The sequence below is a fragment of the Cricetulus griseus genome (genome assembly GCF_003668045.3).
Source record: "Cricetulus griseus strain 17A/GY chromosome 1 unlocalized genomic scaffold, alternate assembly CriGri-PICRH-1.0 chr1_0, whole genome shotgun sequence".
NCBI classification, from domain to species: Eukaryota; Metazoa; Chordata; class Mammalia; order Rodentia; family Cricetidae; genus Cricetulus; species Cricetulus griseus.
Genome location: NW_023276806.1, coordinates 197,596,913 through 197,623,796, shown reverse-complemented (window position 1 = coordinate 197,623,796; position 26,884 = coordinate 197,596,913). Strand labels below are relative to the sequence as shown.

The following is a 26,884-nucleotide window of genomic DNA, read 5'->3' as shown; positions in this document are numbered from 1 at the left end:
GTGTGGGCAGCTATTGATCAAGTTCAGCCATTTGCCAAGGTATATACACATTTTATTTAAAAAAGTTTACAGTTTTCATTATACACAACTATTAAGAGGTTATAGTCAGAGGAGGCATTTGTCCAGGTGACAGACATGCCCACTAGATCATCACAATGCAAGGACGATGGAAGAGAGGAGACAGGGCGAGGAGGGGAAAAGCAGTAAAAAGCTTAGATTTCAATTAAGGGCTGGTAAGTCCCTTTTATCTCTTCAAGTATCACACAACGTGTACCAAATACAATCAGTAATTAAAGGCCATTTCTTCCCACGCCCACAGCCGAGTAACTGCTAAACCAAGAGCCATGGCCATTCCTCAGGTGGGTGGAAAGCTGCACACCCATGACCCCAATGGGCCTTCACTTCATCCAATCCCTAAAGAGCTAGCCAAGGTGTTCAGTGGCCAAAGGAAAATAAACGTAGATTCAGAAGTCCAAAGAAATTTGGTTCTTTGTGCCCAATCAGAAATGAGTTGATTTTTTCACTCAGCAAGGTTATGACCCAATTAGAAGTGAACAAAACAAAGAAAAACTCTTTGCTAACTTTTGTAAATGGCTTTACTTTTCTGAGTCACTAAAACATACAGGGGCCACATGCCATCTAAAACCCAATGCCAGCTCTCAGAAACCTGACCCAGAGACTAGGCTGGCATCGGATCTGTCATGATTCTTAGCCACCCCAAAAGGTGGCCTAGAAAATGCAAGTATCAGGTCAAGGCCAACTAGAACTTCGGGGAGCCCTTTCCAGGGCACAGTTCCTCTGAGAAGATGCACCCCTCAGGAGCCTAGATCAGCCTGTTGGCAATTAGAACAGCGCTTGAAGTGGACAAAAATATTAGTGCTGGAGAGATGTGGCAACTTCTGGGAACTTTCTCATTAATAGGAAATGCTGGTTGAAGCTGCACAGTAGAGAAGGGTGGAGACTGCTGACAAAAATGTCAAATGCCAGGGTCTATGTTGGCAATCACAAAACACAGCTCACTGGCTCCAGGAACGTGGCAGGTTTGGGCTGCCAGGCAGCAGCCACTTGGCTTGTCGGTGTTTGGCAAGAGTCATCTGAATGGGGGCAGAGAATGGCTCCCACTGGTAAACCACAAGGTAGGACCTCAAAACTGGTTGGTACAAAGGATGTAAATGCCAGCAACAGCTCTGACTTACTGCTACCCCTTCCAAAGCAAGGGCTCGGTGTCAACTTGGGTGTTAGGAGGGACACCCACAGGTAACTAGAGAGGGTTTCGGTGCCCAAACAGCCATGCTGCAGAGCTCATCTATTTTCTATGGTAACTGAGTTCCCAAGAGTCACAGCCAGACTTTATTTCGGGGTCCTTTGCACTTATGGGTCTGGTATGGTCATGTAGCCCCAACCTCACCAAGGGGCAAGGGTGGGCCACAAAGCTTGCAAAGTCAGTTTCCTAACAGGGTCAAGGCCCAGAGAGCAGCAATGTGAATGGAATCAGAACTGGAGCCAGGAAGTTGAGGGTAGTGATTTGGGGGGCAGTCATCAACTCCCAGTGCTGCAAAACCTTCACTATTCGGCTGGACGGACTTCCCTGCAGCCTCAAGCCCCAGGCTGGATCCCCATGGGCCTCTCTGCACAGTCAGCTCGCACTGCTGCTGCTCTGCACGGGGAGTGATGTCTTTATTGGAGCCATGTGGGTTCTGGAAGGGTCAGCAGTAGCTGCTCACACCCAGTCCCTAAACTTGACTCTTATGCTTTGTTGGACTTTTTGCTTTGTATTTTTTTCAACAAGATCAAAAGCAATTATCAGGACCTTTTTTTGGAAAGGTAATTAGAATACTATTTTTATACAGTATTGAAAAAATACAATTTTTTATTGTTTGAACTCAAAATCACCACCCAGCACTTCAAGCCTACCCTAAGTAGCACCTACAGTAAAGGTTACAGCATGAGCAAACTGCTAGCCCTCAAGGGAAGCAAGGTGGGAGACTAGCAGAGAGCCTCCTTCCCCAGACAGAAGACAGCGTGCCAGGCAAGCACAGCGTTACACCACACAGCGTTACACCACACAGCTGAAGCCACCTTCCAACAGGCAGGGTGCCCGAGAGCACAGTACAATGAACCGAGCACAGCCCCACAGACTGCATTTTCCCCAAAGAAAACCTTTTGCTTCATGCCCGTAATCAACATAAAATAAGTAATTATTTGTCTTTTTATTTAGGAAAATAATCATGCTAAAAGTTGTACTTTATATAGATTTTCAAAGGAAAGACTGATTGTGCTTTCTGAATTAAAAAAGAGAGATCTCCCAATCTCACCGACTTAAACCCTGTGGAATACAGCACTTCTACACTAAATACGTCGAAAAGAAAAGTTAGTCCAGTGGGACATTCAAATGTCTTCAGAAGGTCTTATGATTGGCTACTTCTACTGTTCAGGTTTCGGCAAAAGAATACAGAGCTGCTGTCTAAACTGTCTCCAAATCCCTCAGAGTCAGATGGGAACTGCTGGGCACTCTGGGTGGCAGATAACTGAGCAGGCGCTGGGCAGCAGCAGGCCAGGCTTCCAGCTGTCTGACTTGCTGCTACCACAGAGGGAGGAAGGGCCCTCCCCTCCCCCGAAATCTGCCTAGTCCCAGTTCACACCCTTTCTCCCTCATCAGTCACAGAACAAAGTGGTTCTTCCCCACCTGAAATCACTTTGGGTACAACAACTTCCATTTGATTCAGTATTGCCCGCTTTAAATTTAGGATGTTTTGGGTCTCAGGTACCCACACTTCCCTCTCCCAGAAGCGGTTGGCAACCGGGCTGCTGCTAGGAGCAGCTGCCAGAGAGAAAACTAAGACTGGAGTTCAAAGGATCGTGCAGGGCTCAGGCCTCGAGGCAGGTCTTCCTCCACCTGAAGGTCCACCGAGTGCCTTGTCCAGGGAGGAGACTGTCTCTTGGTAGGTAAAATTAAATCAGTAACCTAAGTTCAATTCACACAAATTAAAAAAAAAAAAAAAAAGGAACAAAAGAAAAGAAAAACATCAAACAAAAACTGCTTCCAGTTTTTGCAGCTCAGTCCAGGGCAGTGGTCTCCAACGGGCCCAGTGCTGGGATCAGATAGATGTAATTGCATCCTCCACCTTTCTCCTCCAGTCCTGTTCTCTCAAAAAAGTTCTGATGACAAGCTGTACCCCAAGAAAAAGAACTGGGTTCAGAAAACACTCCAAAAGGTTCTCCAAAGCAAAACCAATGTGGCTGCAGGTCTGGCAGCCCAGAGGGCAGAAATCTACCTAGAAAAATGCACTTAAATCTGAGTCCAAAAAAAAAAAAAAAAAAAAAAAAAAGATTCTAAGTCTTACTTCTCCTTCGGCTCTGTCTCACACCGCCCCTCAGAAAGGGCCACGAGGGCTTGGGATAGCTCATGTGTACATGGCTAGCTTCGCATGCTCCTAAAGCTCGCCTTTTCGCTCAACCTTTCCCTTCCACTCTGGAAAAGCACTGCTCTATCTTCATCCAAGAGCTGGCAGATTTGGTTTTTTTCTTTGGAACCATCAACAAAAAGAAGCAACCTTTTCTTGTTAGTTTTACTCGTGTTTACCTATCAGAGCGGCAATTTCTTGACAGTTCAGTAGCACACAGGCTGACTTGGCCAAATGGACTTATGAATGCATGCATTCGGACCGCATATTGCTACCAAAATGGAATGTGGGAATATGCTATGCACCTCAGGTTGAGAAATGACCAAGAAATCAAGATCTAAAGGGTGATATATAATATATATATATCAATGCTATTATTCATAAAAACCTTGTTTAGTAATAAAAAAAATTGCTTTGTTTAAATATGAATATTATAGTCTGCTTCTCATGGTTAGGAAATAATAGTCTTTCTGAAAAGCAGATGCTTTTCTACTACAACTCCATGTCCTGGGCCTCATCTTCTGAAAAGTCAGACATAGAGCTCTCCGATGAGCTGTCGCCAGCGCCCTCTTCTTGCTCCTTCAGGGCCTCCTCCGTTGCGTATTTCTGGATGTACTCTGTATGGGAGAAGGGCAAGTGAAAAAAAACACAGGTGTGAGTTCAGTGACTTCTAAGTACAAACTTCCCTGCTAGACCAGGATAAGAGCTGTATGATCAGCTGGGCAGTGGTGGTACCCGACTTTAATCCCAGCACTTTCAAGGCAGAGACAGGTGGATCTCCATGAATTCGAAGACAGCCTAGTTTATAGAATGAGTTTCAGGACAGGCTCCAAAGCTACAGAGAAAACCTGTCCCAAAAAACCAACCAACTAACCAACCAACCACTTTTGGGGCTGGAGAGATGACTCAGAAGTTAAGTGCAGCTGGTCTTCCAGAGGTCCTGAGTTCAAGTCTCAGCAACCATTTGCAATGAAATCTAGTGCCCCCTTCTGGCCTGAAGGGATATATGCAGACAGAACACCATACATAATAAATAAATAAATAAATAAATAAATAAATAAATAAATCTTTAAAAACAAAGATTTAGAAAAATCTTGCTTAAAAAGAAAAAAAGAGTTGTTATGATCACTAAAAGCCAAGGGGGATTCCAAAGAGGAGGTGACTAGTGTGTGGTAAAATGGGCAGCCCACACTCTTGACTTTCCATGTTACAAAGTGATTTCTTTCCCAGGTAGAACAGGACTAGAGATGACTCCACAGTGGTTATCAGGACACCCCATAGTCCTCTGACCGGCAGCTGTGTAATTACAGCCAGCTCAGGGCTGTTACTGTAGAGTAACTATACAGGTTCTGACTGTTGGAGTTTGGAAGCAGAAAGCAATAATGGTCACTGTCTGCTCATCAGGAACAAGCTGTCATGTGGCAGGAGGCTCAGGAGTAGCCGAGTGGTTCTTCCATGCATTATTCACATCAAGATTTATGCTTCAAAAGCCTAGGCCAAATGTGCTGGCTGAAAATGAATTTAAGTGCTGAATAAAGAATAAAGCTGTTGCTAAAAGCACACTTTGTTGCTGGTAGCACACACCTTTAGTCCCACCACTTCTGAGGCAGAGGCAGGCAGACCTCTGAGTTCAAGGCCAACCTGTTGTACAGAGAAACCCTGTCTTGAAAAACCCAACTTTGTGGTGAGCTTCCTGCCCCTGTATGTCAAGTGCTGAGGTGACAGATGAGTGTTACCACACTCAGCCATATATGCCTTATGAAGAAATTTGTAGGTCTGAGACTTAGAGCTCTTTATAATCACAACAGGATCATTATACTAAGATTGTGAGATTAAAGTAGCTCTTACTTGGTTAAGATTTTCTTTTCCCCTTTGAAACAAGATCTCATGTATTCAAGGCTGGTCTTAAACTTGATTTTAACCTAAGAATGACCTTGAACATCTAACCTTTTTGCTCTACCCACCCCCTTGCTGAGATTATAGGCATGTTCCATTATGCCTCGTTAAAAATGTCCTTTTTTACAGTTGGTCATGATACACACCTTTTAATCCCAGGGCTCAGGAGGCAGAGGCAGGCAGATCTTTCTGAGTTCCAGGCCAGCTAGGGCACTGTTCACAGTGAAATCTGTCTCAAAAAACCAAGAAAAAGCTGGGTGGTGGTGGTGGCAGAGGCAACTCACAACTTTAATCCCAGCACTTGGGAGGTAAAGGTGGATCTCTGTGAGTTTGAGGCCAGCCTGGTCTACAGAACAAATTCCAGGACAGGCAGGGCTACACAGAGGAACCCTGTCTGAAAAACAGGGTTCAAACTTCAAACTTTTTAGAATAAGAAAAATGTTAAATTATGTGTATGTATGTGCACAGGTGCAGGTGTGTTCAAAGAGGCCAGAGGTGTGGGCCCCGATGTTGAGTTATAGGTGGCTGTGAGCCATTCTTATGTGGGGGCTAGGAATTGAACTTGTGTCTTTTGAAAGAGCACCAAGCACTGCTAACCAGTGAGCCACTTTTTCAGCCCAGGGATTTTATTTCTGATTCATGGCTGGCCATTCTACTTTCCCTTCACAGAAGGTGTTACATCTGTCACACCAAATTTAAGATAGTCGAAGAAACAAATGTCAATGAAGCATTTACTAGAACAAGGCTTTGCAGAAGGCCAAGAACTTAACAACGAACGTCACTGACAGAGGAGGTGCACCATGACAGGAATTGGATGAAGGCTGAGGGAGGCAGTTATAGCCACTTAAGCCCCCATGATATGTCAACCCTGCACAGAACAGTCCATTTAAAGTCTTGGGGTCACCAAAATTGTGTGGCTGGGTTATAAAAAACTGAACATTATTCTTTCTTTTTTTAGTTTTTCGAGACAGGGTTTTTCTCTGTAGTTCTGACTCTTTTGGAACTCACTCTACACAGTTCAGTCTCAAACTCAGGGCTCCATCTGTCTCTGCCACCCAAACGGTGGGATTAAAGGAGCGTGCCATCACCGCCCAAAGTCTCATGTGTTTAGGCTGGCTTCAAACTCTCTACAGATCTATATACAACCCATGACCTCCCTTATCTCAAAGTCCTCAGGCATGTGCCACCATTCCTAGTTTATGTATGTGGTGCTGAGTTTTGTGTATGCTAGGCAAGCACTCCGCTCTATCTGCTATACCTCCAGCTGTCCTTAAACGCTGAAGAAAATGAGGCAGAATGTAGAGGTCTTGTTAGATGCATGTAAATAAGTGAATCTTGTGTTTTTCTGTAGCAGTGGTTCTCAACCTGTGGGTCACTACTCCCACGGGTGTTGAATATCAGATATTCTGCATAGCAGATGTTTACATTACAATTCATAACAGTAGCAAAACTACAGTTATGAAGTAGCAATGAAAACAACTTTATAGCTGGGGTCACCACAGAATGAGGGACTGTGTGGAAGGGTTTCCAGCATTAGGGAGACTGAGAAGCACTGCTCTGCATGCTAGTTTCTCGTGACTAACAGAGGCAGTGAATACACCTCAGTGCCTGAACTCATCCAACTAGACAGCCACAGAATGGGGCAATCAGGGGAGGAAGGGAAAGAGGCAGGCTACCCAGTCCTGGAGATGACCCCGGCAGGCTGGTGCTGACCAACACAGGCTTTGCGTGCACACACTCACATTCGCACGGGGGCCACATGCCGGTGCCCGGCCTCTTGTTATTACCGTTCTCCACCTTCTTTTTTGAAGTAGGGTCTCTCATTGACCCTGAAAAGGCCAGCCAGTGAGCTCCAAGGAGCCTCCCTGTTGCTCTTACTCATGCTATCAAGGCAAGTACCTTAATGACTGAGCTATCTCCCATTGCACTAGCAAAGGGGTTTTTTGTTTAGTTTTTGAGACAGAGTCTCTATGCAGCCCTGGCTGTCCTCTAACTCAAGAGATCCTCCTGCCTGTGCCTCCTGAGTGCAGGGACTAAGATGTGTACCACTGTGTCTGGCTTACTAGCAAAGGTTTTGAGCAGAGAAGTGACCTATCTTTAGCTCAGTTTTGCCCTCTCTCTGCCTCCAGATTATGGTTCAAATGTGAGCTCTTCGCTACTGCCCCAGCACCACATTCTCCACCGTGATGATAATGGACTAATCAAATTGTAAGCCAGTCCCAGTTAAATGCTTCCTTTATAGATTGCTTTGGTTATGGTGCTCTTCATGGCAATATTAACAGTGATGACTATGACACCCGGGAGGAAAGAGTAATCCATGCTCTTAGCTGTTGAGCCACCATTTCTCCAGGCCCCTACATCTGCATTCTTCAATAGCAGCAGCTAGATCTAAATGCTAATGCCTAGGGAGAAAAAACTATGGACTTTTCTGTAATGCAAGTACACCAAGCTGTGATTGCCACTGTAGTGTCCAAAGACAAGCTAGGAGAAGGGTCAGGCCTAAACATATCCACTGAGTCCATCTACCTGGGGGGTTACCTGAAGCCAAGAGTAACAACTCAGGGGAGACAGGGAGCCTGTTGTAAGAGAATGGTCACATTTTGAGAGAGTGGCATCTGAGATGTGGTTCAGAAAGGAAGAGTGCGGCAATGCTGCAGCAAGACCAGGGAGATGGGAACTGGAAGGGTCAGCAGAGAAGGGGAAGCAAGGACAAAAGCTGCCTGTGACACAGGAGGGCTCATGGGAGCAGTCAAGGCTTTGGAAATGTGGGATTCCAGCAGCCATGGGATTAAGGATAAAAGTTGGCGAGGGGATGAGTTTGAGAAATAAGGTAAGGCACCTCTATTTCCTGAAGGGCAAAGGAAAAATGGGTGAGGCAGTGCACAATAGAAAACAGGCTGCACTCAAGTCTAACAGCCACAACTATCTCACACCACCAAGAGGGGCAAACTGACCCTCAACATGGACACCACATCAAGTGAGGGTCGGTCCCTGAGATGAACACAGGTCTCGGTCCTGCTCTAACTAGGACCAGAGCAGACCTGTACTACAGTGAGGTTAATACTATATTGCTGAGGCATAATGAGTGTAAGAACTATAGAATATTTTCATAAATATCCATGTTTTGTAGACATTGGTAAGTGAAGGCTATGTCAAAATGTTAGCACAGTTTCCTAGCAAAATTCTATTTGGTTGAAACCAAAATTTTCTTGAACTATATGGCTGATTTGGATATGTAGGTTACTATACTGTATTAAATTAGATATTAAATTTTTAAAGTACTTGAGACCTAAGAAAGTGAACTACAGGCCACAGGGTGAGAACAAAACAAAACAGAGGGGAACTATTATTTAACACATGGTCCCCTGGTATTCCTGTAACTGAAGCTTTGCACAGCTAAGGGGAAGGCCTATGTATTCAAGCTTTCTAACATACGTTTACGGCCATTGTTGGCAAACGGATTTGACACATTTTGTTCAGATAGGCACATCACTAACACAAGGGCACGCCAACCATTTGTGCAGGGGGAGCAGACACAGTGCCGTCCTTCAAGTTCTTTTCTATCTGGTGTCACTGCCATATGCACCTACACCTTTCTTACTAGGCAAGTTCTCAGATACAGAGGCAAGCCAGGGCTATGGGTATAGTGCAACCACAGAACACACTGAAGAGGAGAAGAGGAGGCAAGCTGATCATCCAATTCAGGAAACAGTTTTAGATGTTCTTTCACAACCTCATTTTTCTCTGAATCCAACTCCAGCCCCAGTAGCAAGTGGTCCTAAGGATGTGGAAGCAGTATTCTAAACCCTGGGGGACAGCCAATGGCGCCACGCCACTCACACAGCGGCTGTCCTTTTAGACATCGGTCTCCTTTTAGATTAGAGAAAAACTACAAGGAACTGAGTAATTTTTTTTTTGTTTTTCAAGACAGGGTTTCTTCTGTGTAACAGCCCTAGCTGTCCTGGAACTCACTCTGCAGAACAGGCTGGCCTTGAATTCACAGAGATCCTCCTGCCCCTGCCTCCCGAGTGCTGGGACTAAAGGTATGTGCCACCACCTAGCAGGAACTGAGTAATTTAAGGCAGTTTTAAATGGCCAACTAAAAGTGCATGCCACCTTACCTTTAATTTTCTGCTTGTATTCTTCTGGTCGGTGGAGGTACATGGCTGCAGCGTCACCATTGAGAGGATCTATGGGGTTAGGATAGGCCAACAACTGGGGAAGGAAGGACTCAAATATATTGGTAAGATCTGAAAAAAAACAAACACACACACATACTTCATTGTTGGGAACACGAGATTTCACCTAATAACAGCTGTCAAGAAAGATCACTTTAATGTGTATTTTGGCTACATTAACTTATGTGCATCATGCTTGTGCAGGTGCCCCTGAAGCCCAGGGGCTGCTGGTACCAGCTAGGCTTTCTACAAGAGCAGTAAGCACTCTTTTTTTTTTAATATTTTATTCTTTGTGTCTTTCACATCATGCTTCCCAATCCCACTCACCTCTTGTCCCCTTGAATAGGTCCCTGAAACCCCCCCCAGCAAGTAAAACAAAATAAATTTTAAGATTAGTAAAAAAAGAAAAAGGGAAAGTCTCCTCATGGAAGCTGCAGTGTAACAGAGTGAGGCACACAGCAAATCCCTTTAATCCATACATATTTCCATGGAGGTGTTCATTGCAAAGAATCATCGGTCTGGTTCCAGGTTTCTGCTACACTATTGACACTGGGCCCTCACTGGGACTCTTCCTGGACATCCTGTTGCTGCCCTGTGTAGCCCTGGGTCCACAAGACCTCCCACGCCCATGTCCTAGCAGATCACAGAGGCGGTGGATCTATCCTGGTTCTGGGTCTGGGTAGTTGCAAGGTTGGTCAGCCTGCCAGCTCTCCTCGGTCTTCACCACCAGGGGGAGCTCTCCTGCATTGTCCTGGCAAGCTCACTCCTTGAGTCCTGAGTAAGGGGCAGGGCCAGTTCTCAGGTTTTCACATCCTCATCATCTGGGCTCTCTCACACGTACAACTGCAGCCCAGCTCTACTGTGCTGCCCAGTGGAGTGGAATGGCCACTCTGAGAAGCTATCTACCTCTCCATTCCCCAACACCTGCTGTCTTCCACCGTGCTCACCTGCTTAAATACTTCACTACCACATGGATGGTTTTCCAGAAAGGTGTGTTCTACAATAACACAATCATTTTAACATCAATTACATTTTAAAAAATTTAAACTTGAGGAATCAGGATATACAGAATATTATTCTCTTTGAAGGGCAATTTCCTCAACCTTTCCATACCTCCATTTTCCCATTTTTATGCTGATGGGAGTTCCAATCCAGGGCCATGTGTCAGACTGGTATGACCACAGCCCTGTTTTATCAATTCTAATTTACTCTATTTCCCAAACTGAGACTTGGGAACACATGATTTATTGAAAATTATATCCCAATAATCCACCCCAACCTGCAATTTTTCTTCCTTTTAAAGGATTTTACCACTGTGTGCTCACATGTCTGATGACTGTGAGGGCACACGTGCCATGGTATGAGGACTGAAGCCAGAGACAACCCTGTGGAGGTGGTTCTCTCCTCCACCTCACATGGGCTCTGTAGATGGCAGGCCGCTCACTCACAGCAGGCCATCTCACCAGCCCCAAGTGAGTTAATTTCCCTTAAAAAATCATTTTTGTTTTATGTATTATTTTGTATTATGTCTGAATGTACATCAGTGCACCACATGTGTGCAGTGTCCACAGCTGCCAGAAGAGGGCATCAGATCCTCCTGGAATGGGTGCTGGGAATTGAACCTGGGTCCTCTAGAAAAGCAGCCAGTATTCTTAACCACTGAACTATCTCTCCAGTCCCATGAGTAATTTATTAAAATAGTCATGTTTCACAATTTCCAAAGCCTTCTATTGTATAATTATTGTTGCTGGTTGTGATGCAGAGTTTCCCATAGCTTAGGCTGGCTACAAACTTGACACGTACTAAAAGAAGCCCTTATATTCCTGCTTCACCTCCTAGGTAAACCTCAGGATCACAGGCAAGGCCAAGCATTCAGGAGGTGAGGCAGGAGGACGGCCATGAGGTTGAAGCTTACCCTGGGCTACCCAGTGAATTCCAGGACAGCCTGGGCTGCTTACTTGACTCTTGCTTTGAAAGGGAAAATAAAAGAATGAAAAAAATTTTTTATAGGAATTGATATTTAATATTCTGTCCCCCAAGTCCCTTGACAAGACCCCACTAAGCAGCTCAGTTGGCCTTGAATTCATGATCCCTCTGAGGCCCAGAACTGTAAAAATGGGCTGGCATTAATTTCTATTGGTCAAGGTCTTCAACTATTCAAAATAAGAGAGGGAGAAATCTAGCCTGGGATGGTGGTGTATGCCTTTAATCCCAGCACTTGGGAGGCAGGAGGCAGAAGCAGGCAGATCTCTGTGAGTTTGAGGCTGGCCTGGTCTACAGAGCTAGTTCCAGGACAGCCAGGGCTACACAGAGAAACCCCAAGGGTGGGGGAAGCAGAAACCTGTACAAACCACTTATAACCATAAATAACCACAAGGCAGATTAGCAATCTACTGCTAATATTAACTCTTGTCTTACTGGCATACCCAGACGGTATCTGTAGACAGCAAACACAACCCCAGCCTTGAAAAGCTGGGCAAACACAGTCCACACTTCCCCCTCACTTCAGAGGTGATGTCATTTCCATCCTCAGTGCCTCCATTCCTCTTCATACTGCAGCTACCCTGCACATAAATAAACACTCCTGTCTCTGGAAGGACCACTGAAGTAACAAAAACTGCCGTTCTTTATTTACTTGTTCTTACTGGATTTGGTCTATTTTTACAATGACTGCCTACACAGTTACTAGTGGGTACTGTGCCGAGCCTCACCACCTGAGACCTGTGGTTCCCCATGGAATCTAGGAGTATATGAAAATATTTCTGGTCACCACAACAGGGTGGGATGCTACTGGCATCTACTGGGTAAAGACCATGGATGCTATTAAAGTGTTATTATACATAGGACTCACTCAAAGAATGGTCTGGATGAAAATGACATTTATGGCAAGGGTGAAAAAAACCTGTTATATATATATATGGATTGTCAAAACTTTTATACAAGATTGGAGTAAATACTTTAGATCTTGTGGCCAACAAACATCTGTTCAGTATAGCTCTGCAGCTGTGGCACCCGAGCAGCCAAAGGTAAACACAAAAGGAGTGGCTGCTGCAGTGGTAGTGAGCTCACTTAGCACTCTCTACGCCCTAGGTCCATTCCCCAACACCATTCCTGCTCACTTCCTGGAACACTGTAGACTTGTGCTTCTCAACAGAACATTATGCAGAGATAAAAATGCCCTGTTTCTGTATTGTCCAAAACATCTGCTACAAATCACATGTGTCTGCTAAAGATACGGTGAGTGTAAATAAGGAACTACAATTTTTGTTCTATTCAGGCCTAATTTTAAACACTCGTACGTGGGCAGCAGACCCTATAGCAGGTCTCTGGGTGGCTTGCTCAGTCTGTTCTCACAGAGCAGTTCCATCCAGAATGTGAAGATATGCCTCAGAGGTTCCCACCTGGGCTTTAAAGACTGTCTTCACCACAGCCCCATGGAACCAAATGACAGTAAATAAAGTCCCCCAAACTAGGACGTAAGTGCTAAAATTTTAACCAAGAAGACAAAACAAAACATGTTCCTCTAAGACTTTCATTAACATTTATAGTTTTAAAAATCTAGGCTGGTCCAGGCGTTGGTGGCACACAACTTTAATCCCAGCACTTGGGAGGCAGAGGCAGGAGGATCTCTGTGAGTTCGAGGGCAGCCTGGTCTCCAGACTGAGTGCCAGGATAGGCTCCAAAGCTATACTGGGAAACCCTGATATATATATATATATATGCTGGAGAGATGGCTCAGAGGTTAAGAGCCTCTTCCAGAAGTCCTGAGTTCAATTCCCAGCAACCACATGGTGGCTCACAATCATCTGTAATGAGATCTGGTGCCCTCTTCTCTTCTGGCATGGAGGCAAAACATTGTATACATAATTAGCATATAAGTCTTAAAAAAAAAAATCTATCCTGGATGTGCTGACTGAAGCCTTTAATCCCAGCACTCAGGAAGCAGAGGCAGGGGGATCTCTGGGAGCTAAAGGCCAGCCTGGTCTACAAAACTAGTTTGGAGACAGCCAGAGCTGTTATAGAGAAACCTGTCTTGACAGATAAATAATTAAATAGATAAATAAATAATAAGAGTTGTACAAACCAGAATGCCAGAGCAGGAGAGTTATCAACTGTCACAGTTAACAGAATGATGGCAACATCAGTAGCAGAGGAACCCATGACACTAGCCACAAGCCAAAACCTTGCTGTGCAACTCAAGCTGCCCTCAAATTCTTGATCCTCTATTCTCTTAGCCTAGATACTCAGGGGAGGGCCCTAGGCCCTGCCCCAAATGACTTGACAGACTTTGAAGATCCCTCATGGAAGGTCTCAGCCTCCCTGGGGAGTGGATGGGGGATGGGATGGGGGGAGTTGGTGGGGGACCTGGGAGGATGGAAGGGAGAGGGAACTGGGATTGATACGTAAAATAAGACTATTTCTAATTTAAATAAAATTTATAAAAAAAAATTCTTGATCCTCCTTCCTCAGCATCCCCCAGTTGTTGGGATTATAGTGTGACCTACCACACCTGGTTTGGCCAGATGAACTTTGAGTTTAGGTGAGTATTGACTACAACTAATGAGGTGGTTACTACCACCAATCCATTGCACACATAAAGACACTGAGGCACACAGGCTATATAACCTGCCCAAAAGACTGATCCCCACCCCTGCTCCTTCTGTCAATGCATGAAACTTTCATGAAAAGGCAAGTTCTTCATTGTAGGGCCCAGCCATGACAAGTTCAATAGAGCCTGAGTTTTAAATTGCCCCGAAGGCAATACCTGGTTCCAGGAAACCACCCATTATCACCTGCTGTCCCTTAATCCAGCACACATACACATCCCCCTTCACAAGACCCCTAGACAAATGTCAGCCAATCAGGGGTCTGGAACTTTAGAAATCCCTTACCCGACTCTGTTGATTCTTTGAGACAGGTCACTGTCTCTGTCTCTCCCTCTTCCCTTCCCCCCAATAAATTTTATATATACACACACACACCCTCACCCCAACCTCTGCTACAAAAAACCCCACCCCAACTGAGCTCAAGGCTCTCTGATTGTGCCAATTCACAGAGTTCAAACTTGAATAAAGACTCTTTGCTTTTACCTACAGGATTTGGTCTTCTTGTTGATTTTGGGGGGACTCAGCGATCTGGGCATGACATCCATGTCTGTAGCAAAACTGTGCAGTGTTCAGGGGAGCCATGCATGCCTAGAGACAGGCTTGGCTCTCTCCAAAGTTTCCCTTTCTCACAAGAGCACAGCCAGCAGAATGGGCTTTAACACAATGTCTAGGCTGCCTCTGCAGCAATTTCACAGTGGCAATGTGCTTACTTTCCAGTCTCTGGGCATAGGGAATGGCCCCACAGAGCTGAGGACGCCCACTGCCACGCTTTGATGACAAGGGCTGCTGAAAAGGATTGTACTGCTCAATGTCCCCACCAAACAACAACAAAACCTTTTAAAAATAAAGTCTAGGTTTTGTTTTCTTTGATATTCAGAAGGGTTTTGGGGCTGAAGAAATACTGCAGACTACCTGTTATATAACCAGGGCTTGCCTGTGTCCCAGGAAGAGATTTCATAAACTTTCCTACTATTTTTAAGTTTCCTTAAGGTACCAATAAGTAGCTTTGCCAATGTGTTTGCTCCAAACAAATAAAAGAACCCTTAATTATTGGTTCGTTCTTCCTGTGCTCCATTGTTACCGATGTGGTGAATCTGCAAAACAGGAAAGCAGCAAAAGCAAAGATGTCCCCATCAGCTCTGGGTGGAGATGATACACCTTCTGGGCATGGCCACTAGGAGGCAGTGGGAGCTCCCTCAAATGGCCAGCAGTAACAAAAGAGCCAAGAAGCCCGTTCTGCACATGAAGATGTGCAGACACTCTCATTTAAAATAAGACATGAGGCTTAGCGTGTCATTCAGTCACAGAGCACTTGGAAGGCTCTGGGTACCAAAGCAAAACAAAACAAAAACCCCTAAACAAAGGTGCTGTCAGAAGTCCCAAACAACAAACTAAGAAATAAAAACAGCTAGGCAGTGGTGGCACACACCTTTAATCCCAACACTGGGAGGCAAAGGCAGGTGGGTCTCTGTTTTGAGTCCAGCCTGGTCTTCAGAGTGAGTCCCAGGGCAGACAGAGCTACACAGAGAAACCCTGTCTTGAAAACCAAAAATAAGTAAATAAAAGAAAGAATGACAGGCATCTTAGGAAAAATTCACAATAAACTCTGTTTTATTGTTGTTTTTTTAGAACAGGGTCTCATTCTATAGCCCAGTCTATCTCCAAACTCTTGGTGATCCTCCTGCCTTAGCCTCCTGGTTGTTGAGATTATGAACACCCTTCCTCACAGCGAATTTCTTTCTTAGACTATTTCCCAAAGGTAAAAACGTCCTAGAGGATTCTGTACACACAGGCTACAAGTTTGTGTGCACACAGTCAGGGAGTACCATGCACTGCTGTCCCCAAAGTCTAACAGGAAGGGAAGGGAGTGGCTATTTGTGTGTGGGTTTCTGGCTCAATCCCAAACATCTGGGTGTGGAGCTGAAGTAGTTCTCATTGAGGAGCCCTCCCTACTTAGCCCTGGCTGGCCTGGAACTCACAGAAACTGCCGTCTCTTCCTCCACAGTACTAGGGATTAAAGGTATGTACCACCATGCCTGGCTCCCTGAAGCCCCCTTTCACCACTTTTCTCTGTTTACTGTGACCACTACCTTCTCCACTCGGATTTAATTCAGAGGCATTAAGGAGCTGTCTCAGGAGAGCAAGCAGGAGCAACTATCAGCAAATGCACTGTGGACATCTGACTCTGCAAATTCCACTGGGCCACACTACCTTCAGCGATAGCGATATTTGCTCCTCAATAACGAGCAATGGGTGAAAGCCTCAAGTCTAATCTCAGGCCCCCACTAACTTGCTCACTGATCTTGTAAGTCTCTCCTCTCCGCACCTCAACTTCGTCACCTGTAAAAAGAGAAGTATAATGCCGCTGTTCTTAATCAGGACGTTTCACACAGCACTAAAGTATCTATAAAAACATTTCAAACTAAGCAAAGGACTAGCCTAAAATAGTATACAAATGAGACATCTCATCGGAGTAGAGACGCCAGCTACCTGTATCTCTTAAGGAATGTTAAAATGAATCATGCAATTCACCAATTCTCAAAGCACAATGACTCACAGTAAGATGGCTCATAACTTTAAAAAGCACCCATAGGAGAGGAATTGTATGGCTAATGGACTTTTTTTTGGGGGGGGGGTTGTTTATGAGCCAGTGTCCATAAGTTGGGTTTTTTTCTTTCTTCCTCTACTTCCTTTCAACATTAAAATAGAAAGTACATTTTATCCCTTGGGTTAAAATCCCGTGGACAGGACAAGTAGTGGTGGTGCGTGACATTAATACCAGCATTTGAGAGGCAGAGGCAGAGGCAGAGGCAGGTGGATCTCTGTTTGAGGCCAGCCTGTTGGTCTCCAAACAAGTTTCAAAAACAGTCAGAACTGCTTCACAGAGAAACCCTGTCTCAAAAAAAACATACCAACAAAATCCTGTGAATGTCTAAGAGTGACACACTTTGCCTCTCTGAAACCACAATTTGCAACCACTCAGGGACTTTTACTTGCAAATTCTTTGCTTTTCAGATTCAAGGCAGAAAATACTATCATTGTAAACTAAGTAAGCATTGGGTGTTAAACATTAAGGTGGGGTGGGGTCAGTAGGGTGCTCGCCTGTAGGCACAAAGAACTGAGCTTGAATTCTCACAATGCATGAAAAAATGCATACACTTGTAATCCCAGCTGTAGAGGCAGGCCTATTCCTGGAGTCTGTCAGCCAGCTAGCTTTGCTATTTGATGAAATTATACACTACAAAGAAGAGAAGCCCTGTCTCAAATGGTGTAAGGTGTCTATGGAAGAATACCCAAGGTTGCTCTTGACCTCCAAATGCATGTGCACACCCCATCCTACCTCACACCTCCATTTTCAAGAGCCACCCCCACCCCTCCTTTTTGTCCTTCTACTGCCCATTCTATGGCTGGCTGCACAGGTCTGTCACAGGTCTGGCTTCCCTTAAAAAAACAAAACAAAACAAAAGCAAAAAAAGTGTGTTGTGATTTACAGATACAGGGCAGCGGTGGTGCACGCCTTTAGTCCCAGCACTGGGGAGGCAGAGACAGAACTCTGGGAGTTCGAGGCCAGCCTGTTCTACAGATTGAGTTCCAGCTAGAGCTGTTACACAGAGAAACCCTGTCTCAAAATGAATGAATGAATGAATGAATGAATGAATGAATGAATGAGTCATGCCCCCCCCCAACAAAAAAAGAATGAGCGTTGTAAGCTGCACATGGTAGCACACACCTTTAATTCCACCATTCAGAAGCAGAGTTTGAGGCCAGCCTGGTCTATATAGTTGAATTCCCAGCTAGCCAAGGCTACAAAGTAAGTGAGACATTGTCCACCTACCTTCCCCAAATTAGCTTTGTAGACTCACTCGGGGAGCTAACCCACTGTTTTAGAATATGAAAACAAAGGGTTGTTTAGATGGCTCAATGGTTAAGAGCACTGGTTCCAAACAACAACAACAAAACCAAAAAAGCCTGGCAGTGGTGGCACACACCTTTAGTCCCAGCACTCGGGAGGCAGAGACAGGCCGATCTCTGTGAGTTCAAGATCAGCCTGGTCTACAGGAGCTAGTTCCAGGACAGAGAAACCCTGTTTCAAAAAACAAACAAACAAAAGCCGGGCATTGGTGGCACATGCCTTTAATCCCAGCACTAGGGAGGCAGAGGCAGGCAGATGTCTGTGAGTTCGAGGCCAGCCTGGTCTCCAGAGCGAGTGCCAGGATAGGCTCCAAAGCAACACAGAGAAACCCTGTCTCAAAAAAACCAAAAAACAACCAGAGGGCCTGAGTTCAATTCCCAGCAAACACATTGGTGACTCACAGCCATCTACAGTGGGATCTGATGCCCTCTTTTGGCGTAAAGATGTACATGCAGATACAATATCCATGTAAAATAGATAAACGACTCTTTAAAAATATTAAAGCAATAAATGTATGCTGATAACTACAAAATCTTTATAATAGGTCTTTTATTTCTAGTTTTATCAGATTTGACATACCTAAAATTAATTTTGTAAAAAACCCATTCCCTTCTGATCAAGGGAGTATGGGTTCACTAAACACCCTTGCGTTTGGGTTCTGTAGTGGCTAAAATGAGGATGGCTCCAAAAGGGTAGAATGTTTTGGAAGGATTAGAAGGTGTGGCCTTGTTGGAGGGGGTGTGTCACTGGCAGGCCCAGTCTCCCTGTCCACCTCCCACCTGAAGATAAGAAAGGGGTGAGTAAGGTTGCTCTTAAGCTCTCAGCTATTGTTTCAGGCCAGACCTACCGCCAGGATGGTCACAGACTCACCCTCTGAAATTGTGAGCCAAGTCCCAATTACTTTCCTTTATTAGTTGCTCTGGCTATAAACAATAGAAAATTAAGTAAGATAGACACCAGAAAGGAGTTTGGTTAGGCTTTCTTTCTGTAACTGCCCTGACAAAATGACTCTACCGTGTCTCAGTCATGCTGGACCTTAGAGGGCATTCAGGACTCCAAATTCTCACCTTTACAGCTAGAAAAAACTCCTTTAAGACCATCACCTCATTTCTCTTCAAGAGCAAGTTCCATGCCCAGCATGCCAGGACTCTATGCCTAACATAAACAGGACCAAATAGAGCAGTATATATGTCTGACTGACTAACCTGGGCAGTCACAGCCAGTCACCACTCTCCTTTTTCTGTAATACAATGAGGAGCAAATTGAAAGAGGAGTGAGAAAAAAGAATCTCATTCACAACTAGATAGGGCAAAGGATGAATCAAAACCACAGGGCATCAATTCCTGTGGTCTAGAACCCACGGTTCCTTTGTGACTTACACAGATACCTTTTCTTGGGATTCTGGCCATTGCTAACTCAAATTTATGGCTAAGTAAGTCGTGGTCATCTCAAGATTTCAATCATGTTATTCATATCCTTAACTACTAGGGGACAACCAGCCACTGACCTTTCAAAATCTCACCATCAATTTGCAAACAAGCCAGGAATTTTTACCATGCTCAGAGAAAAGCCAACCATGAAATTTCACTTCATTTACTCCATCAGGTAAGAGACTATCTACTATATAAGGTAGCTACTTTGAGGGTTGAGGTGGATAAAGACTGAAGTAGAGCTGGGCAAAGTGGTGTAGTCCTTAATCCCAGTACTCGAGAGCCAGCCAAGGCTACATCAAGACCTTGCCTCAAAATAGACATAGACAAGACAGACAGACAGACAGACAGACAGACAAGAAAACAGCTGGTCAGGTGGTGGAGGTGCAGACCTTTAATCCCAGCATTCAGGAGGCAGAGGCAGGTGGATCTCTGTAAGTGCAAGGCCAGCCTGATCTACAGAGCGAGTTCCAGGACAGGCAGGGATACACAAACACTTTGTGTGTGGTAGTGGTGGTGAGGAGGCTAAGGAAAGGAAAAAAAGAGATCTTAGTTTGGGTTGCTATTGCAGTGAAGACACACCATAACCACAGCAACTCCCCCCCACCCCCCCAGGACAGGGTTTCTCTGTGTAGCTTTGGAGAATGTCCTGGCACTCGCTCTAGAGACCAGGCTGGCCTCGCACTCAGAGATCCGCCTGCCTCTGCCTCCCGAGTGCTGGGACTAAAGGTGTGCGCCACCAACACCCAGCTAACCACGGCAACTCTTAAAAAGGAAATATTTAACTGGGGGGGCTCACTTACAGTTACAGAGGTTCAGTCCATTCTCGTCATGATGGGGAGGGTGGTGGCCTGCAGGCTGGCAGGGAACAGGAAGTCGACGGACTCACTGGGCGGTATCTTGAGCATAGGAAATCTCAAAACCTGCTCTCTCAGTGACACACTTCCTCCAACAAAGCCACACTGCCTAATAATGCCACTCCCTAGGAGATTATGGGGGTCAATTACATCCAAACTACCACAGAGATTGAAATAGAGTAAATAATTAAAGACTTCCAGATGTCCCTTGGTTATTTTATAATTTTAGGCTAATTAATAGATTTCAAAAAATCTTTTACCAGCTCCTAGGAAACTGCAATAACAGATTTAAAATTTGTTTAAATATTTCTAAATTTTTTTTCTCCTACTCACAGTATGTGAACAGTGAAAAACTACAATGAAATTTTACAAAAAAGCAATACTATTGTTTTAGTTAGGGTTTCTGTTGCTGTGAAGAGAAAACATGACCATGGCAACTCTTTTTGCTTTGTTTTTTGTTTTTTGTTTTTTTGTTTTTTTGAGACAGGGTTTCTCTGTGTCGTTTTGGAGCCTATCCTGGAACCTGCTTTGTAGACCAGCCTGGCCTCGAACTCCCAGATCCACCTGCCTTTGACTCCCCAGTGCTGGGATTAAAGGTGTGCGCCACCACCACCCAGCCCATGGCAACTCTTACAAAGAAAAAAACCCATTTAAATGGGGTGGCTTACAATATCACAGGTTTAGTCCATCATCATGGGGTGACATGTGGTGAAAACCGTAATGGAGAAGTAGCTGAGTGTCCCACATCTTGACTTGCAGGTAACAGGAAGTGAACTGCCTCGCTGGGTGTGGTTCGGGCATATTTTGAATATGAGAACACAAAGCCCGCCTGCACAGGCCACACCTCCTAATGGTGCAACTCCCTTTGGGGGCCATTCTCTTTCAAACCACACTGTATTATTATTAGTATTAGTATTAGTATTAGTATTATTGAACACAGGGTCTCACTGTGTAGCCGTGACTATCCTGGAATTCACTACATAGACCAGGTTTGGCCTCAAAATCAGAGAGGTCTACCGGTCCCTGCTTCCACAGTGCTCGGATTAAAGGCGTGCACACTATGCCTGACCCATTAGCTACTTTGTTAAGAGTTTATTTGTATGACAGGTATACCTGAGTACACACACAGTTACATCAACACTGGGATTAGATCTTCATGGTTGTGAGGCAAAGTCTTAACCACTGAGCGATCTCTCTAGCCCCGTGTTTGCTATGCTTGCATACTGGTAAGTCCACCACCTCAGACACCAGCCTAAAGGAGGAAAGTCTTATTGGTATATGGTTTGGCCCCATGAACTTTAGAAAGAATTAACAACCCAGGCACTGGGGTCTAAGCTTTAAAAGGAGGCCAACTTCCTCCAGTAGAGCCACCCCCTAAAGTTCCTACCACCTTCCAAAACAGCACAACCAACTAGGGACCAACTGTTTAACACATATGCCTGCTGTAGACATTTCATACTCAAACTACAAACTTATGTACCTCAGTAACCAGACAACCCTGTACTGCATCTAACTTGCAGTTATGGGTGAGAAAAACTTGTTAAGGGGATATAAAAGGTAGCAGACATCCTCTGGAATAAAAATTTAGTAAAGTTAATCAGGAATATTCTTAAATAGGTATGCTGACTGACTTTTTAAAAAGGAGAGGTTGAAAGTAACATTCTCTAAAATAAACGTTGGAGAAAGGGAGACCACGAATCTCTACTGGCCCAGAGCATTCCAGAGCTAACTGGAGCAGCCCACCACAGACCACCTATAGCACCTGTGGCACACACATCGTATCTGGACTGGTTCATGGCTCACAGCTTAACTGCTAAAAAATGAATTCAAGAATGCATTATAATTAGCGGGGTTTGGTGGCCCAAGCCTGTAAACTCAGGAAGAGGCAAGGAGGACTTCAAGTTCAAGGCCAGTCTGTGAGTGAGATCCTGCCTCAAAACAATGAACAAAAAATTGAGATACAGCTCTGGGAGGGCCGGCGGAGTGGGGAGGAGAGAGACTTAAGTCTATGTGTAGATGAAATGAAGAAGTACTGCCCTCATGGGTTACACATGTGCTCATGTTTGTTGTGAAATCTCTAGTGGACAGAATGTCTATGGAGATAAAACCTAAATAGAGAATTGAGCAGGAATTAAGAATTGGTTACACAATTGAACTTTCACCATACATGATATGTTTAGTGAATTTCACTTAGTATTTTGACCTTTCAGTATTTTCAACCTTAAAACAGGTAGTTTTGTTCTTGTGGGAAAGAACAGCAGCAAAGATTTAGTACCTTAAAACCTGGAGAACAATAACATGTTCTGCTAAGTGCCAGGTCGCCAATCTGAACATAAGAACCAATTGTATGAATGTATGCATACTACTTATTTACTTGCAAATTCGCTGTGATATTGGAGATGGAACCCACGGCTTTGTACACTTTAGGTAAATGCTTCCCCACTGAGAAACATCCCCAGTACATGGACCATTTAAAAAAGAATTTTAGGCTGGAAATGGTAGTGTATTCCTTTAAGTTCAGTACTTGGAAGCACAGGCAGGTGGATGTCTTTGAGTCTGAGTCCACAGTGGTTTATAAAGTGAACGCCAGGCCAGCTAAGACTGCATAGTGAGCCTTTGTCTCAAGATAGAAGAGGGGCCAGAGGGATGGCTCAGTGGTTAAGAGCACTGGTTGTTCTTCTCAAGGACCTGGGTTTGATTCCCAGCATCCACATGGCAGCTCACAACTGTCTGGACCTTCAGTTCCTGGGGATCTGATATCCTCTTCTGGCTTCAGAAGGCAACAGGCAAGCAGGTGGTACAAAGATACACAGGTAGGCAAAACATTTGTCTATTTAAAATAAAAACTATCTAAACACACATGTAAAATTCTTAACTGTAGTTCCTTTCCCAATGTATATAAAACTGAGGGTGATTTAAAAAAATGCATACTCTTATTTATCTCAGATGAGCAGTGCTCATTGCCAGTAAATCTCAAAACACTTCTCACCTTACTGGGGTGGTTTTTAGGTCACTGGAGTTCAAACTGACACAACCTTGCTTATCTTACAGTAGGATTTGTATTTAACCTTCCTGAATGAAGGCAGTTAATATGTAATCAGTCAGTGGGGTATACTTACAGTGACACTAAAGTTTGTTATTAAAAATTTTAACAACTAGGCAATAATTTAATTGTTGTTAATGTATGATAATAATAGTAACAGTAACAATAACAACAACAACAAAACAACAACAATAATAATAATAATAATAATAATAAAGCCAGGGGCTGGAGAGATGGCTCAGAGGTTAAGAGCACCGACTGCTCTTCCAGAGGTCTTGAGTTCAATTCCCAGCAACCACATGGTGGCTCACAACCATCCGCTATGAGATCTGGTGCCCTCTTCTAGTGTGCAGATATACATGGAAGCAGAATGTTATATACATAATAAATAAAAAATAATAAAAGCCAGGCCTGATAGTCCCAGTACTTGGGAGGCAGGGGGACCTCTGAGTTTGAGACCAGCCTGGTCTACAGAGCAAGTTTCAGGACAGTCAAAGCTACACAGAAATACTGACTAAAATAAAAACAAAACAAGCTAGGTGGTGGTAGCACTCAAGAGGCAGAAGCAGCTGGGCGGTGCTGGCGCACGCCTTCAATTCCAGCACTCGGGAGGCAGAGGCAGGCGGATCTCTGTGAGTTCAAGACCAGCCTGTTCTACAAGAGTTCCAGAACAGCCTGAGCTGTTAGAGAAATCCTGTTCTGAAAAACAACAAACAAAACAACACCCCCCCATACAAGAAACCCTCAAAAGCAAAAAAGGTTAAGATAACTTCATGCAATTACAAGCTAAGAATCCATCTGTGAGAAATCCACTTGTGGGCCGGGCGTTGGTGGCGCACAGCGTTAGTCCCAGCACTCGAGAAGCAGAGGCAGATGGAGCTCTGTGAGTTAAGAGGCTAGCCTAGTCTTACAGAGGGAGTTCAGGACAGGCTCCAAAAATAACACCGAGAAACCCTGTCTCAAAAAATCGAGGGGAGGGGAGGGGAGGGGAGGGGAGGGAGGGAGAGAGAGAGAGAGAGAGAAGAAATCCACTTGTAAGAATTTTTTTTTTCCGTATGTATCATGAACACAACGAAAAAACAAATCAGGGTTACCTGTCTACATATGTAAGAACTAAGGTGGACCCTGTAACTACAGTCCCAAGAAACCAGGTCATCTTTGTGAGTGCTCGTCATTCAGTCCACAAAAGCCTGGTTGCTTACCCCAAATGAATGTGACATCTCTAATCCACTAAATTCTTCATTCCAAGAACAACTCTTTCCATTTTCCTGAAATAACTACTCTCTGAGGCACATACAAATGACTTCTCAAGAGTTCCAGTTCATAAAGAAGGCTGGTCATGGAGCTAGCTAAACCCTGTCAAAGACAGCAAGGCCAGACCTCAACATTTTCTTCTTTGTGTATAACAGGTGCTGTTCCTCCCATGTTCTGACAAGAAGCTGTTCTACTTGAACTCTGTCTAGAAGACTCAGAATGATATCCAGGCACAAAGAGTCTACACATACACGGAATCAGTGCTGAGTTTTTGTGCCCCAACAGTCATAAAGATACACACACAGAGGAAGGCATGGTGGTGTACACCTTCTCTGTGAGTTCAAGCCAGCCTGGTCTACAAAGTGACTTCCAGGACAGCCAGAGTTGTTATACAGAGAAACCCTGTCTCAAAAAAGCAAAAATAAAAGCCCACAAAAAAACCTCACAATCCTGTCTAGGTAGCTACACTAAAACATCTACAAACAGCTAGGCATGGTGGCACATATGTGCCACCTAGCACCTAGGAGGAAGGAGGACTGCTGTGTCAGAGGCCAGCCTGGGCTTCATAGCAAGGCACTGCCTCAAAACCACCTAAAACAAAAAAGAATCTAGAAAGAGCACACTGGAGTAACAAAGCATTATTAGTTTTTTCAGACAATGTTTTGCTATGTAAATTAGACTCGACTGGAACTTGCAATCTTTCTGCCCAGGCAGCCCAACTGTCAGGATTACAAATTTTGTCTATCAGCACAGCCCATAGAAGGATTTTCCTTTTTTCAGTGCGGGCATCAAATCCATGGTCTTCTGCACAGCTAGCAGATGGTATACTGCTGAGCTATACACCCCATCAAAGCTATGAACTCTCACCTGTAAGCCAGCCCCAATTTATAAGAGCTAGAAACCCAAGACAGAAGTAGAGCGTCAAAAGCATACATGGCTACAGGGACTGAGACGTGGCTCAAGGGCTGAGAGCACCCACTGCTTGTGCAGTGTCCCAATATTCACTGGGTGGACCACAGCTTCCTGGAACTCCAGCTCCTGGGATGTCATGTCCTCTCTTCTGGTCTCTGTGGATACATGTATCCACATGTGTTTGCATATATGAAGACACAATCTTTAAAAAATTTTAATGAATGCCGGGTGGTGGTGGCGCACGCCTTTAGTCCCGGCACTTGGGAGGCAGAGGCAGGCGGATCTCTGAGTTCCAGACCAGCCTGGTCTACAAAAGCTAGTTCCAGGACAGCCTCCAAAGCCACAGGGAAACCCTGTCTCCACCCCAAGGAAGAATTCCAGGAACTGAAGCAGATAGCTTGGCTACTAGTGGCTTTCTTATAGTACCCAGGGTCACTAACCCAGATGTGGCACCACCCTTAGTTAGTAGACTGGGCCCTCCTACATCCATCATTTATTTTTATTTTTATTTTCTCCCCCCAAGACCAGGTTTCTCTGCATAGCTTTGACTGTCCTGGAACTCACTTTGTAGACCAGGCTGGCTTCAAACTCACACAGATCTGGCTGCCCCTGCCTCATAAGTACTGGGATTAAAGAAGGTATATTCCACTATGCCTGGCAAAGACAGGCAGATCTCTGAGTTTGAGGCCAGCCTGGTCTACAGAGCAAGTTCCAGGACAGCCAGGGCTACACTGAAACACTGATTCAAACAAAACAAAACAAAACAAAACAAAACAAAAATAACTTTAGGCTAATCTCGTGGAAGCATTTTCTCAGGTGACTCCAGCTTTCCTCAAGTTCATTCCCCCACTTCTCTTGCCTCCCAACAAACAAACAAAACACCAACACAGATCCTTGTAGCTGGGCTTTTAAGGTGGGTTGTGAGGTGTCTGATTTGGATACTGGAAACAAACCCTGGAAGAGCACCAAGTGAGCTTAACTGGTGAGCCATCCCTCTCCAGAACCTCTACCAATTCTTAAATTTCATTAGCCTTTGACAATGAAATCCAGATCGCCTTGGCTACAGTTTAAGTTTTCCAGTGCTTTTATCACTGATGTCTCAAGAGCAGGAAGGGATGTAAGAAAAGATGCTATTGTGCTATAGGACAGAGCAAATCAATTTTGTCATCTGCTATTTTCTCTGAATGTCATTAAGAGTACATCACATAACTACTAGATATATACTAGAGAACTTTATACTAATGACATCACCTTACAGAAGTACCCACATTAATTCTCTTTGCAATATTAATACAAAATTACTTGGCAATTAAATTATGATCATTCCAATTTGAAACTTCTGAACCAACAAGCTTCATGTGTATTTGGCAAAGAGGATGAAGGACCAAAT

General features: G+C 44.5%; 1 protein-coding gene across 2 annotated transcripts in view; it reads right to left on the bottom strand.

Annotated features, from left to right (window-relative positions):
- Window positions 1-30: 30 nt before the first annotated feature.
- Window positions 31-26,884, bottom strand: part of Ube2h (ubiquitin conjugating enzyme E2 H) — a 98,550-nt gene continuing 71,696 nt past the window's right edge. For both annotated transcript variants that reach the window (XM_027391395.2, XM_027391394.2), the window contains 2 exons: window positions 9,422-9,550; window positions 31-4,021 (listed from right to left, as the gene is read on the bottom strand). In XM_027391395.2, the coding sequence (XP_027247196.1) occupies window positions 3,897-4,021; window positions 9,422-9,550 (254 nt within the window). In that variant the 3' untranslated portion in view covers window positions 31-3,896. The remainder of the gene's footprint in view (window positions 4,022-9,421; window positions 9,551-26,884) is intronic.